The following is a 15,115-nucleotide window of genomic DNA, read 5'->3' on the forward strand; positions in this document are numbered from 1 at the left end:
AATGTTCATACTATCCAAAGCAATTTATAGATTCAACACAATTCCTATCAACATACCAATGGCATATTTGACAGAACTAGAACAATTATTCCAAAAATTTATATGGAACTAAAACAAAACAAACAAAAAAAGATCCTGAATAGACTATTCATCTCAGGAATCTTAGGAATGAAGAGCAAAGTCAGAGGTATCACACACTTTCTGATATGAAACTGTATTACAAGGCCATTATAATAAAAACAACTTGGTACTGGCAAAAGAATAGGCATCTAGATTAATGGAAAAGAACACAGAGCCCAGAAATAAACCCACATCTTTATGGCCAATTGATATTTGACAAAGGAGGAAATAACATACAATGGGGTAAAGACAGTCTCTTCAAAGTGCATTATTTTGAAAGCTAATGCTTCAAAGACAAATGTAGAATGAAGTAATACTTCATTGGAATAAGATGTTTAAAGTATTATAATTAGAAATGATGATCAGATATTTTACTTAATGATTTGGGGCATGGAAAGCATGAAAGAAGCAAAAGCAGAAGAGAGATAAAAAAGTGACCAATATGAAAGTGACTGTTTCAGACTTCCCAAAGTTGCCCAACAGTCTATCCTGTTCCCCTTTAAAAAGCTCAGATAAATAGAGGAAACACATGGAGATTCTGATTGCTGAGTTCCAAATGTATTTCTGAACCTTAAATAAAATAAAGTTTTATGTGTACAAGTAGCTGCTATAACCTAACATGGCCTATAAATGAATAACATTTGAGGGGGTAGAATTTGTTATTCTACTTGATTCCAAACTTGAAATATTTTTCCAATACTTAGAGACTAAGATTTTAATTTGTTCTTAATGCATAAAATGTTTTCACCCTAACTAACTTGCAGACAAATGCATTTTCCTAATATGTCCTAAAAATGTAAACTCTTCATCTCCATTTTCTTGAGTCATCTTCCTTTATATGCACATTAGAAGAGTTGTCCTAAAGAGAAAATATTACAGTTCCAGCAATATCAAGGTATATGTATAAACAAATAATATCTTGAAACACTTTTTTACAACTGGCTCTTTAACAACGTACAGCTACTTTCAATGAAATCTGCAAGTTGCTGTACATATTTATAAAAGTGGAGTTTTATACACATAAATGATCAAACAAGGTCAACTGTAAAATGTTAGAAAGTTGTAGCCTTTTTATTTAGTACTCAGAGAATGCCAGTAAGTTAACATGATATGTTGACAAATGTTGCTCACAGAGTTTTAACAAAAACAAAAATAAATATAATTTCTATGTTATCTTTGGCATGTTGTAAATTCAAAATGATAGCCATTTCTTTAGCAGCACTGTGAGGGAAAAAAACACACTATAAAATGCACTATTGGATTGAGTCTTACATGAAAAATGTAGTACAATGAAAACTTTCATGTTAAAAGGAGCAATGCTTTAAAAAACATTTATAAAACAAATGATGTTATAAACTCCATATGGCAGTCAGAAAAAGAAAATACAGTTATATGAATATTGGGGTCCTTTCAATAGTCACATTTAAGTTCTTAATTACATGTGAATCAAATTTACACACAATTTCTATTTAATGCCATTTCTATCTTAAGAAGTGCAATAAATGCCACTAAATATCATATTTTGTATACCAGAAAATAAGTTTAGGAATCCCAAAGTGCTTGGGAAGTGTTGGCAAGAAAAGATTTTTCAATTGTGGCTATAGCAAACTATACATCTGCATAATGGTAACATTAACTAACACTACATAGTATATTTTTAAAAATTTTAACACAAAAACATCACATTCTCCTTTTTTTGTACTGTGAAATTTAATGCAAGATAAATTCTCATTTCCAAACCATGTTTGCATTTGAATATTAGGATATCTTCTATAACTTTTAAAATGGGTATTTCTTGTCATAATGCTTTTGAGATATAAAAAAGTATCATATTAACAAACTTTTTTTTGCCACAAGTGTTCTCCTTTTCAGAGTGAGTGAATTTGAAATGAAAACTTAAATGTGACCTGAGCAATATTAGTTGATACAAAAGAAAAAAAGCAAATAAATCTGGTCACATATGACAATTTATTAAGAAACTAAAGCACTTAGTACATTCTCTAGCACAGTCCCACATAAAATTAGATGTCTAAAAAGTACTTTGTGAAGAGTAGATTAATTTCTATAATTAGACAAATAGAATGAAAACAAAACAGATGTTCCCTTGTCCAAGGTTTAGAAATGTGAATATAGAGCAAAACTTAACTTGACAATTACATATATATTTATTTCTAAGTATTTTGTTAAGATTTCTTGCTGGTCAACAAACTAAAAGGTACATAATTTGTGCACTAGAATGAAAGCAAGCAAGCTTGAGTTTCTGTATTCTAAAAATAACTTTCTCTTTTTCTTCATAATTCAAAGAAATGTATGCCTATGACTTAGGAGTTACTATACCCTCAAGTATTAGCAACCAACTTAAATTTTAAGAGATCAAGCATTATCATTTTATTAAAATTGATGGTCTTCACTATATTATAAGACTAAAACCAGTAGCAGAGCATCCATGAGTAAAATGTATTTGTGGATTTTCATGGTCAATGCCACACACTCTTGCACATGAATGCAGAAAACACACTTCTGAATTGTTCTATTCATTTCAGCAATCATTCATTTTGAGATACATGCCAAAACTATCTGAATTAGCTGTGAAATGCAAGAAACTGTTCTAAACATTTCATTGCAGTTGATCAATCTGCACTTAATAGGGCTTGCATTCTTGTTGAGAAGTAACACCGTGATAAATAGGATCTCTGTGTCCTGAAATCTAGTCAGGGGATCAGGAGACTTTGACCCCACTGACAGTTTGCATTCAACCTTTCTGTGCTTTCCTTTTCTGTATAAATACAGTAGAGATAGGAGCCTGGGGGCAAAGGAGACTCCTCATGTTATGGGTCATATACTATGAGAAGCAAAACTACAGATTAACATGGATTTGCCAACAACTGCCTCCCTCTACACCATCCTGTCACGGAAGTTCATTGTAAAGGTCATTGTGATTAAAAAAGCTTGGAGGTTTTAAGAGAAAATGTATATTGAGAAGAGGAAAGGAGGCAGTACAACAACAGCAATTTATTGGACAATCTGGCCTTAGGGCATACTGTGTAAATTTCTTGCCCAAAGGTATCTTCCTTGATAATAACTGAATTTTAAGTCATTCTCATCCAGTAATATTGCCTGAAAATCTAACAAGTAGAAAGTCATTTGATTAATGGACATCTTTCTTGAAAATTGCCAATTATTTACTAGCCAGTGACCTAGCTCTCCTTTCACCCTTTTAGCTCAAAATAGCTGCTTTGTGAGAAGGGTAGTTCTGATTAGGGGAATGGGAAGGTTGTTAGGTGCTTTTGGGGTACAGAATCTTTCAGGACTAATTCAATCATATAGTCCTCTATGAGGTAATCAAATAGGAGAGCCAGAGTAAGAGGATGTAGAAAATGCCAAAGACATGTTTTGCCTAGTTTAAAGCCTAAGTGTTCTAGTTAACCTTAAGGCCAAGGTAAGTGCTTCTTTTTCTTCTTCAGATATAAAGTGTCTCTTATTGTCAAGAAAAATAGTAGTCGATCAATATAAATAAGATTATGTGGTCAGTACTATTTCAGCATGATGTTTTAATAAACACCAAGTGTCTGTTCTTAAGTTTGTGGGTTGCCTACACATATGAAATCCCTTTGGGCTAGTCAGAAGTGTTATCAAAATGTTTTACTATGTTTAAATGCCAAAGGCAATAAGTCATAAAAATCAATGTTTTGGTACTACTGGGTTTAACAAAGTAGTCTAAGGTTCAGTTTTCATGAATGAACTGAAAACTTTTTTTCCCCTCTGCACAAAATCACCATCTCTGGCACTACATTTTAATTTTCTTGCAAATGGTTTCCTCAGTTTATTCATGATACTATGCGCTTTAGGACATCAGACAGTAAGTCTATCTGGGTGAAATTTGTGTTTTCGCTTTGAGGGAAATAAAAGTACAATATCCTCTCCCTTCCAGAAAACAATATAAACCCCAAAGTGTGCTATTATTAAATACTACCAAGAAGTATCAACTAGAAAGAAAAGCAATGCAAAATTGTAGTTCATGAATCCATTAAAAACCACAATATTCTAAAATTTTATAAAAAGATTTTTTTAAACTGGTTTAGCCCCATCAGAAAATGCCCCATTCACATCTGTGTTTGTTGCTCTAGAGTTCTAGCCAAGATGGACTTGATTAGGCATCCTTAACTTGGTTCCTTCTATAAAATGAGGGTACAGTTTGAAGGTCTCCCTTATATGAAGGTTGCTCCCTACTATAGATAAGCTACTAAGTTTGAATTTTCCACCAGAAAATGCTTGCACAATTATCAGTGTCTAGCATATGTGTCTTTTATACATTGTCAATCCTCACTGAGTGATGAGGAATCCTACTGTTCACTGCTTAATTCTAATTGTGTCCCTTTCATAAAAGGGCTGCATGGCATGACCCTTCCGTGCAAATTCACTAGCAAATTAATAAAAAAATCACCAACTTTTAAAAAACTATTGATTATGGAAAGATTGAGTTATTTTTTGATCATTGTTCTTTTTCAAACTTCACTTATTTTAATTCTGTTACTAGAAAGCACACATGGAAATAATATCACTGTTCTGAAAAGTTCAACACCAAAATCACACCTCTGCATTTGTCATATCCATTTTGATAGGAAGCCTTAATAGCACAAAGAAGATACCAACAAGAAGATAAGTCAGAATATATGGACACAAATGGCTACATGCAATTTCTTCTACTGATAAAGCAAATGAAAGAAAAAGGCAAATTGGGGCATAAAAGTCTAATATAATACCAGTCTAAGTACTGTTTTCCATGTGACATAGATGTTCTTTTAATGTCTTTCAATTACTGCAAAAAGACACCTCAAAGTGAAGATACATACTTTTTTTTATAGATCACGCCCAATAAACAGATCTTTGTGCATGGAATATATATCACTCACATTATAAAGATAATATGTATACTTTCTTTTATTAAATACCAAAGTTAAGTCTCCTAGGCTAAACTGTATACTCCAGCAATCAGAAATCAATTGTCTCTGAATTAAGCAAAATAAAATACACAGCAAACAGCACATCTAGCACACACAAGTAGATCATTTATAGTCACTAAAAAAAACAACCCTGTAATATCCTCCAGTTTACATTCATGTGTTCATTCTGTCAGTAGTAGTAGTAGTAGTAGTAGTAGTAGTAGTAGTAGTAATAGCAGTAGTAATAGTATTTTATTCAACACAAAAAGATTTTTAAAATTTTTATCATTTAAAGAAAACAATACATACTACACAGTGGTTCTGAATCATATATATCAGACCAATTTGGCCAGATTTATTTTATGATATAAATTAAAAATGTGTTCAGATTTTATGTAGATCATTAATATTACTTCTTATTTAAAATGTCAGTTTATCTCCTTGAAGCAAAAACAATTATGTAGCATTGTCTAAAGTTTACTAAAATGCATTATACTACGTCATGTGTGTTATGCTCACAAGTCCACTGCAGTAAAATTTCAACTATGCTACCATAGGATTCAAGGTAGACTAGCACGCTACATTGTAACTCAAAGCACATGGAAAGTCCAAAGTACAACAGCATAGTTGATTCTGGGGTGGGGACAGGTGATGACTAAATCCAGTTGGTTCACTTGAAAGTCAGCTGACGTAACACCAAGGCAGTGTGATCACCATGTCCTTTATTTTCAAAGGTTTAATTATGACCTATTTAGTAGGTCACAACCCAATATAAAGCCTTTGGTTAAAACACTCTTTACTTGTTCTACAATTCCATTAGAAGTGAAATTTATAGAAGCCTTATATAAACCTTTATTTGTAGATGAGGCCACCTATGGATAATATACAGGTCTGACTGCACACATTACCATTTGATTCTTCTGTAAACACTTTGGTACCAACCATAGCAGGAGTTCACATATTAACAGAAATAAATTTTGCTCTGGTACCAAACTACTGTGTCTACATTTTAGTAACTACAGGGTGGAGTTACTACCAAATAAATGGAGTCCTTTGATTCTACATAATAACACTTCTACAACACATTTTCAACTTATTTTTTTAACAAGGTCTATCCTTCATGATCTGATGTTAAAAAATAGTGAAACTGATTGGCATTATACTATTATATTTGCATCTTAATTATTGGTAATGATTCTCCAAACAATTATTGATTGAAATCAGAAAAACTATTGAACTTTAATTAAAAGGAATTTTAGAAATTAGTGTGCAAAAAAGTTATTAGGACCTTGTGTACACCAGTTATATACTTAAATAAATCTTGGATACTACTGCAAAACAACATATGAATATTGTGGACCTGTGTATGTTTATTCTTTAATCTCACTTCCCCCTAAATAAGGAGGCTGAAAAGAATATTCAAGTGATGTAGCAGAAAACAATGCTTTTGATATAAGATTAGGCAAAAGCCACACATTTAGTTTCTCTTCATCCAGTTTGGTTGAGAAACACTGGAAATCTCACAGGCCAGTCGATGTCCGCTTTTTCATGCTCCGTCGCTGAGCTAAGCTTGATGCAGCAACAGGCTCCAGGACTGGTTGGAAGGTCTTGTGAGCCAGGACCGAATATGTGGCAACCACTGCTCCCTAAAATAAGGAGAAATACCACCAGCTGAAAAAAAATATCTGGAAGCAACAAAAACAATAAACAAAACAGACTTCAAAGTATATCATGAGAGATTTAACTAGAATACACTTTCCCTCTCAGGAAAATTGAGAATACTTGATCTATACATTGATGATTCCCTGGTGAATTAATACCTAATTACTTGTATATTTTTTATTCCAATAACTATGCATCTTACAATATATCAATCTATCAGTCTTTTGTCACTAATTTAATTTGCTTTTAAAATGTTTTAAATTTTATTTTAATAGGAATTTTAAATGTTTAAAGTATATAAATATATTCTGATATACGTGCACATTGTAAATGGTTACTGCATTCAGGTTAATCAAAACATCCTCATATAGTTATCATTTTTTTGTGTGTGGTGAGAGTATTCTTAGTAGATCCCAGTATTCAATGGGTAATATTAAATAAAGTCATAATGCCATACATCAGATCTCTAGACTTATTCATCTGCGTAACTTCAATGTTATATGCTCTGATCAACTCCCATTTTCCCCTCCGCCTTGGAAACCATCATTCTACTTTATGCTTCTACATACAGGACTTGCTTAGATTTCACATGTAAGAGAAATCATGTCACTTTGTTTTCCTTCTGTGTCCGACTTATTTCACTTAACATAACGTCTTCCAAGTATATCATTTGTGTTGCTGTGAATGGCAGGATCTCTTTATTTTTCAAGCTTATTAATATCCCACTGTGTGCATGGCTGTGCATCTCACAATATCTGTATCCTCAAAGAGATAACTGTGCCCCCCATGTTCACTGCTGCATTATTCACAATAGTCAAGGCATGGAAACAATTTAAGTGTCCATAAAGAGATGAATGCATCTATTACTAAAATTTAAAATCTAGGTTCAATGTCTATACATATAGAATCATACACCAGTGGTTATTAAGTTAGGAAGCATAGCAATCTTTTGTTTCCATATGAAACTTGCATTTAGTGTACTCCTAGCCCTAGTATTTTCTAAGAGCTAGGAAAATACAATTGAGAAACATATATTTATCATGAGAAATGCTATAGAAAAAGTGAAGAAGAGTCTGTGGTTGTTATTTAAAAAAAAACCCAATAAAACAAATTTATAACTACATCTTTAAAAGATAATACTTTTGATCAGTGAATTGCATACAATGACTTTACTAGGTATCAAGCATCCAGAAAGTATATAAAAGTATGTTTTACCTTAACGACAGAAGATGCATCATTTCTATTTGTCTGATCATTCGGCAACTGGTCTCTGTGGGTTATCCATGAGTGCTTTAACACTTGTTCTGTAGTATACCGCTGGTGTGGGTCCATATGTAGCATATTGGAAAGCAAATCCTAAATTTAAAAAAAGTATATATAAAACTATGCATCAATAATAATTTTAGTAAATATATATCATTTCACATTTTCTCAAAATAAGAAAGTATCAGTATATTTTAAATCTGTTTGATTTGACAACTACCCCTAGGGAAAACAAGCCTATACTCTCAACAGTTAACTGTACTTATATATGATGTAATACTACTCAGCCATAGGAAAGGATGACGTGGTGCCATTTACGACAACATGGATGGACCTTGAGAACATTGTACTCAGTGACATAAGTAAATCAGAAAAAGTTATGAACTGTATGATTTCACACATAGGTGGGATATAAAACTGAGACTCATGGACGTAGATAAAAGTGAAGTGGTTATGAAGGGGAGGGAGGGGAGGGAGGGGGAACAAATATACGGTGACAAAAATGATCTGACTTTGGGTGATGGCACACAACGCAATGCCACGGAGATGTTCAGCTGAAACCTGTGTACTTTATTGATCAATGTCAGCCCATTAAATTTAATTTCTACAATAAAAAAAGAAGAAAAGAGAACCATGAAATAGATTTTTCAATATATAGTAAATCTTTACTTACTATTTTTAAATAAGGGGATATTGAATCTGTGAGACTGGAATGTGGTTAGTGAGGGAGAAGGAAACTGCAAATCAGCAGGAGTTATCCTGGAATGCGCTAAAAGGTTAAGAGGAGAAAGGAACTATTGATATTTGCTGGAAAGCTGGGCCCTAAAGTATAAGGGTATGTGTATACAGATACGACATAGAAGGGGAGATTCCAAGTCATTAATATACCCAATAACGGTTTGCTGTATGAAACACTAAAGAAAACAAAACAGAAATCACAAGGTTAGAAGTAGCAGTGGTCAGAGTATCATAAATTTTGCATCAGAGTAACTGCGAATATGTTTATTTTATCTTTGATAATAAAAAAATGTTATAAAATAGAACCTTATAGTAAAGCACAATTTTAAAGATATAAAATTGTGTGATAATTTTAAAGAAACCCTCTCTCAAGCATATTTTAGAGAAAGGAGAAGTAAATTCCATTAACATAGCACATTCTAAAATAGAAACTGAACCATCACTTTTTAATCTTTTCCTCAATAACAGAGGCAGTGAAATTAAAAAACTCTAAAGAGTGACATCAGAATTTGAAGAATAATGTAACTGGTTGAAATTATGGAAGTGAGCAGAACAACCAAGAAAAAAATAAATTGGAACAGATGGGCAGAACAAATTTAAAATAATATAAAAATATATAACAGTGATTAGTTCAATAAAACAGACTTAAAGGATAAGCATAAAAATGATAAATGTTCAGCAATACAAGGACTTGCATCTCTGGCCAAGGTGGAATGCCAGGGGCTGGATTAACCGACCTGCTTGAAACTACCATCTCACCTCCCGCCAAAAATAACCCCATAAATACAGGCACAATAGCTTTCAAAAGATCAGAGATTAGGCAATGAAGGAGAGTGATCCCTACAAGAAAGGAAACAAATCAATTAATCCCTATGATTGCCCCAGTTTACCACCTTGAAGAGAGTCTTCAGACTGTTGCTCAGGTAAGAGAAACCTGGGTAGAGCCTGGCAGTTTCCCTGAGATGAGCAGATGGAACTAAGAGTCAGAGAACATGACAGACAGAGAGTTAACAGGACAGACCAGAGAGGTGAGAGGATCAGAGACAGAACTACTGAGAAGTGTAGGGGTCCTCCCTCAAGTATTCAGCCTATTACTGATAAACCCATAATGTGGAGGGGGGAAAAAAACTGCCCCCAAAACAATGGAAATAAATATCTGAAAGGATTATAGAAATCAGAGCTCTTGCTGGTTAGAATATTGCCTGTTCCCAGCAGCCAGATTTGAAAATCTCATAATTCATGGAGTATTTAGCAGAGTACTTAGAAGCAACCTGCCTGAATAGTGAATATCCCCAGACTAAAAGACATTAAAAAGAAGATGTAAAAATACCAACTTGTTTCCCCTAACTTTACTGAGGTCCAGAATAAATCTCAAGAATATTTATAGAAATAAAAACATGACCAACACCCACTGGGGTAAATTTTACTATGCCTGGCTTTTATCAAAAATAATCAGGCATAGAAAAGAGAAGAAAAATAAAATGCATAGTAAGGAGAAAAAAGATCAATCAAAATTGATTGACTCACACAGGTTAGAAGCAACAGATAAAGACCTTAAACTTTTTATAATTCCATTTCCTGTGTCAAAACATAAGTAGAAACAAAGAAAATATAAAAGGACACAAATTGAGCTTTTAGAAATGTAAATTAAAATGTGAGACAAAAATAAACTAATGGGATTAACAGAAAGTTTGATAAGACAATTAAAAACATTGCTGATGACACAACAATAGATACTATCAGAGAGAAATAGTGCAACACAAAAAAAGCAAATGAGAAGAGCATCACTGAGCTGGGGACAATGTCAAGTGGCATTCCCCTCTCTCTCTCTCAAATTAATTAAAACATTAAAATTTTTTTTTAAAAAAGGTGGATGGGCCTAGAGGGAATTATACTAAATTAAATAAGTCACACAGAGAAGGACACTTACCATATGATTTCATTTATATGTGAAATCATAAAGAACAAAGTAAATGAACAAACAAAATACAAACAACCTCATAGATACAAAGAATAGACTGATGGCTGCCATATGGGAAGAAAGTGAGGTTATGGGTGAAAAAGGTAAAGGGATTAAGAAGTGCAAGTTGATAGTTACAAAACAGTCATGGGATGTAAAGTACAAGAGAGGGAATATAGTCAACAATATTGTAATCACTATGTATGGTGCCAGGTGGGTTCTTGAAATATTGGAGACACTTTGTAAAGTATATAATTGTCTAACCACAGCGCTGTATACCTGAAACTAACACAAAATAATGTAGACAGTCATTGAAAAAAAAATCTAAGGACTTTAGTAAAAATATTGAAAATATGAACTTAGTTAATAAAAAGTAAAATGTAATATAAATATAAATGATCATATCAAGTTTCAGCAACGATATGGAAGAATTCTCAAAAACTGCTGGTAGGAATGTAAAATGGTACACTTTGAAACACGGTTTCATAAAAATTAAATATATGACCCAATAATTCCATTCCTGAGTATTTCTACAAAAAAATAAAAGGCAACCATCCATACAAACATCTGCACATGGATAATCAATGCAGCTTTACTGGCAAGACTGCAAAACTGCCAACAACTTAAATGTCCATTGGATGCGAATGAATAAACTGCGCTGTATCTTTTTGTTCATTAGATTCCACATATGAATGGAATCATATGGTACTTAGTCTTGCTCTGACTGGCTTGTTACACTTAGAACAATGCTCTCCAGGTCCATCTATACTTGGCAGGGGCAGAGAGATTGAGTGAAGAGAAAAAACACGACACAGACTTTATGGTGATTTCTGGGGGAAGGTGGGATACCAGGACAAAGAGGAGGGTATAGAGGGGAATAAATGGTGATGGAAAGAGACTTGACTTGGAGGGGGGTGAACACACTATACAGTATACAGATAATTTGTTGCAGAATTGTGCACCTGAAACATGTATAATTTTGTTAAACTGTTTCACCCCAACAAATTCAATAAAAAGGAAAACCAAACAATGTGGTGTACCCACACAATGGAGTATTATCCAGCACTATAAAGGAATGAACTATTGGTATACTCCTACAACATCGAGGAATCTCAAAATAATTACAATGAGTGAAAGAGGAACAACAACAAAAAAGAGTATGCACCCTATGATTCTATTTACAAACATTTCTAGAAAAATGTGGACTAACCTGAACTATCAGGTCCATGGTTGCCAGAGAATGAGGGGATTGGGGACTGCAGTCAGGGATGTGGAACAGGAGGAAAGGGTTATAAAATCAAAAAGGAAACTCTTAGGGGTGATGGATACATTTATTATCTTGATTTTGGTGATAGTTTCTTAGTGTGTAAATGTCATTACATTAAATTGCATACGTTAAATACACACATTTTGTAGTATATCAGTTATACCTCAGTAAGGCTTTCTTTAAAAAAAAATCAATGGTGGCCCTGGCCTGTTGGCTCAGTGGTAGAGTGTTGGCCTGGTGTGTGAATGTCCTGGGTTCGATTTCCGGTCAGGGCACACAGGAGAAGCAACTATCTGCTTCTCCACCACTCCCCTTTCTTTCTCTTTCTCTCTCTCTCTCTCTTTTCCTCTCCTGCAACCATGGCTCTGTTGGTTGAGGGCATAGTCCCAGTTGTGAGGATGGCTCCATGGAGTATCTGCCTCAGGTGCTAAAAATAACTCAGTTCCAAGTATGGCCCTATATTAGAACATCGGCCCAGACAGAAACTGCCGGGTGGATCCCAGTCGTGGCGCATGCAGGAGTCTGTCTATTTCCCCTCCTCTCACACAGAAAAGAAAAAAAATTAATGGTCTAGCACAAACCACTAGGTCCCTTTATTCCCACTCACCAAAATGAGTTTCAACATACAATCAACTATGCACCCTAAAATTTAGTAACAAAAACCCCACCATGTTGCTCATCATTAAAACTTATCTGATTTTGTTCGCTTTCCTGAGGATTCTGAGGGATTACTGAAAGATACAGGTAGTGATGGTGAGAGAACAAAAAAATAATTTTAGGAGATGAGCCTCTACAAATACGAAATATGCTCCTATGCCTTAAATTTTACTCAGAGGATGTCTATTGCTAATGGAAAGTTCAGATTAATACTAATTAGCAGAATGATTTATACATTCTTAATATCAGCTGACACTTATTGAACACTTACTCTGTGTCCTATAGTAGAGTAACTTGTTTAATCTACATAACAGCCCTGAGGCAGATGCTGTTACAATCTTCAGTTTATAGATGTGCACACTGAAGCTTAAAGTCGTTAAGTATCATTCCCAAGGTCACAAAGCTAGTAAGTGTGTAATGCATACAGGTGGTCAGAGTCTGGTTGGTAAGTATTGATACTAAAGCACACTACACTTCTTATTCTTCCCCACTTAAGTCAATGGTAATGCTTGAACTTTATATAACTACTGCAGCTTTCTTTTTAAAGTAATAACCAGCATGTATACACAGGAAGTGGTCAATGTTTATGGCATTAACTAAGCATTCGTGGGAAATATCAAAATCTCCATTTCAAAAAAAAATTCAGTTTTTCATAATGAAGTGCAAAAACACTGTTTTCTTATATTTTCATTGAAAAAAATTAACTCCACATACTATGGAATACTACTAAGCCATAAGAAATGATGACATCGGATCATTTACATCAACATGGATGGACCTTGATAACATTATACTGAGTGAAATAAATAAATCAGAAAAAACTAACAACTATATGATTCCATACATAGGTGGGACATAAAAATGAGACTCAGAGACATGGACAAGAGTGTGGTGGTTACCGAGGGGGGAGAGAGAGGAGGCAGGAGAGAGAGGGCTGAGGGGGTGGGGGAGGGGAGGGGCACAAAGAAAACTAGATAGAAGGTGATGGAGGACAATTTGACTTTGGGTGATGGGTATGCAACATAACCGTATGTCAAAATAACCTGGATCAAAGGGCAGTTCCATTTCTAATTTTCTGAGGAATCTCCATACTGTTTTCTACAGTGGCTGCACCAGTCTGCATTCCCACCTGCAGTGCAGAAGTGTTCCCCTTTCTCCACATTTTCGCCAGCTCCTATCCTGTGTTGTTTTGTCAATGAGCGCCATTCTGACTGGTGTGAGGTGGTATCTCATCGTGGTTTTAATTTGCATTTCTCTAATGATTAGTGATGTTGAACATTTTTTCATTTGTCTATTGGCCATCTGTATGTCCTCTTTGGAGAAGTGTCTATTCATTTCTTGTGCCCATTTTTTGACTGGACTGTTTGTCTTCCTGGTGCTGAGTTTTACAAGTTCTTTATAAATTTTGGTTATTAATCCCTTATCAGATGTATTGTCGAATATGTTCTCCCATTGTGTGGTCTTTTTATTCTGTTCATAATGTCTTTAGCTGTGCAAAAGCTTTTTAGTTTGATATAGTCCCATTTGTTTGTCCTGTCTTTTATTTCATTTACCTGTGGAGATTATTCAGCAAAGATATTCCTGTGATAGATGTTGGTGAGCTTACTGCCTAAGTTTTTTTCTAGGATACTATTTAAGTCCTTTATCCACTTTGAGTTAATTTTTGTGCATGGTGTATGTCGGAGGTCTAGTTTCATTTTTTTGCAGGTAGCTGTCCAGTTTTCCCAACACCATTTGTTAAAGAGACTGTCTTTACTTCCTGTATGTTCTTACCTCCTTTGTCTAATATCAATTGTCCATAAAGATGTGAGTTTACTTCTGAGTTCTCTGTTCTGTTCCATTGATCTATATGCCCTTTGACCCAACCATCCTACTTACAGGAATATATCCCAAGGACACCATATCACGGACTGAAAAAAAGAAATGCACCCCCATGTTTATGGCAGCATTGATCACAATAGCGAAGATCTGGAAACAGCTCAAGTGACCGTCAGTGGACGAGTGGATTAAAAGCTGTGGTACATATGTACAATGGAATATTATGGGGCTATGAAAAAGAAGGAAATATTACCTTTTGCAACAATATGGAGGAAACTATTATGTTGAGTGAAATAAGCCAGGCAGAGAAAGAAAAATATTATATGACCTCACTCATTTGAGGAATCCAAGGAAAAAGGAGAACTGAGGAACGAAATTGAGACAGAGGAGGGATCAAAGGAACCAGAAGAAAAGAGGACAGAGGGAAAGGGGATGATAGGATGGGATAAACCTGAAGGGAAGGGGGGAGGGTACTGTAAAGAGGGGGGCAAAGGAAATGTTGAGGGGAATAGAGGGAGGGGGGGTGCATTCCGGGTGACCCTAGAATCTATGTAAACAATTAATTAAATAAACATAAATAAATAAATAATAATCTGGAGATGTTTTCTCTGTACATATGTACCCTGATTTATCAATGTCACCCCATTAAAATTCATTAAAAAACTAACTAAAATTAAAGACAGTCAA

The 15,115-nt window shown here is 34.4% G+C and overlaps 1 protein-coding gene across 7 annotated transcripts in view; it reads right to left on the reverse strand.

Annotated features, from left to right (window-relative positions):
* Positions 1-1,191: 1,191 nt before the first annotated feature.
* The window catches only part of RPS6KA6 (ribosomal protein S6 kinase A6), a 135,187-nt gene continuing 121,263 nt past the window's right edge, over positions 1,192-15,115 (reverse strand). For all 7 annotated transcript variants that reach the window (XM_066356682.1, XM_066356683.1, XM_066356684.1 and 4 more), the window contains 2 exons: positions 7,941-8,081; positions 1,192-6,709 (listed from right to left, as the gene is read on the reverse strand). In XM_066356682.1, coding sequence (XP_066212779.1) covers positions 6,584-6,709; positions 7,941-8,081 — 267 coding nt within the window. In that variant the 3' untranslated portion in view covers positions 1,192-6,583. The remainder of the gene's footprint in view (positions 6,710-7,940; positions 8,082-15,115) is intronic.

This window comes from Saccopteryx leptura, chromosome X (genome assembly GCF_036850995.1).
Source record: "Saccopteryx leptura isolate mSacLep1 chromosome X, mSacLep1_pri_phased_curated, whole genome shotgun sequence".
NCBI lineage: Eukaryota > Metazoa > Chordata > Mammalia > Chiroptera > Emballonuridae > Saccopteryx > Saccopteryx leptura.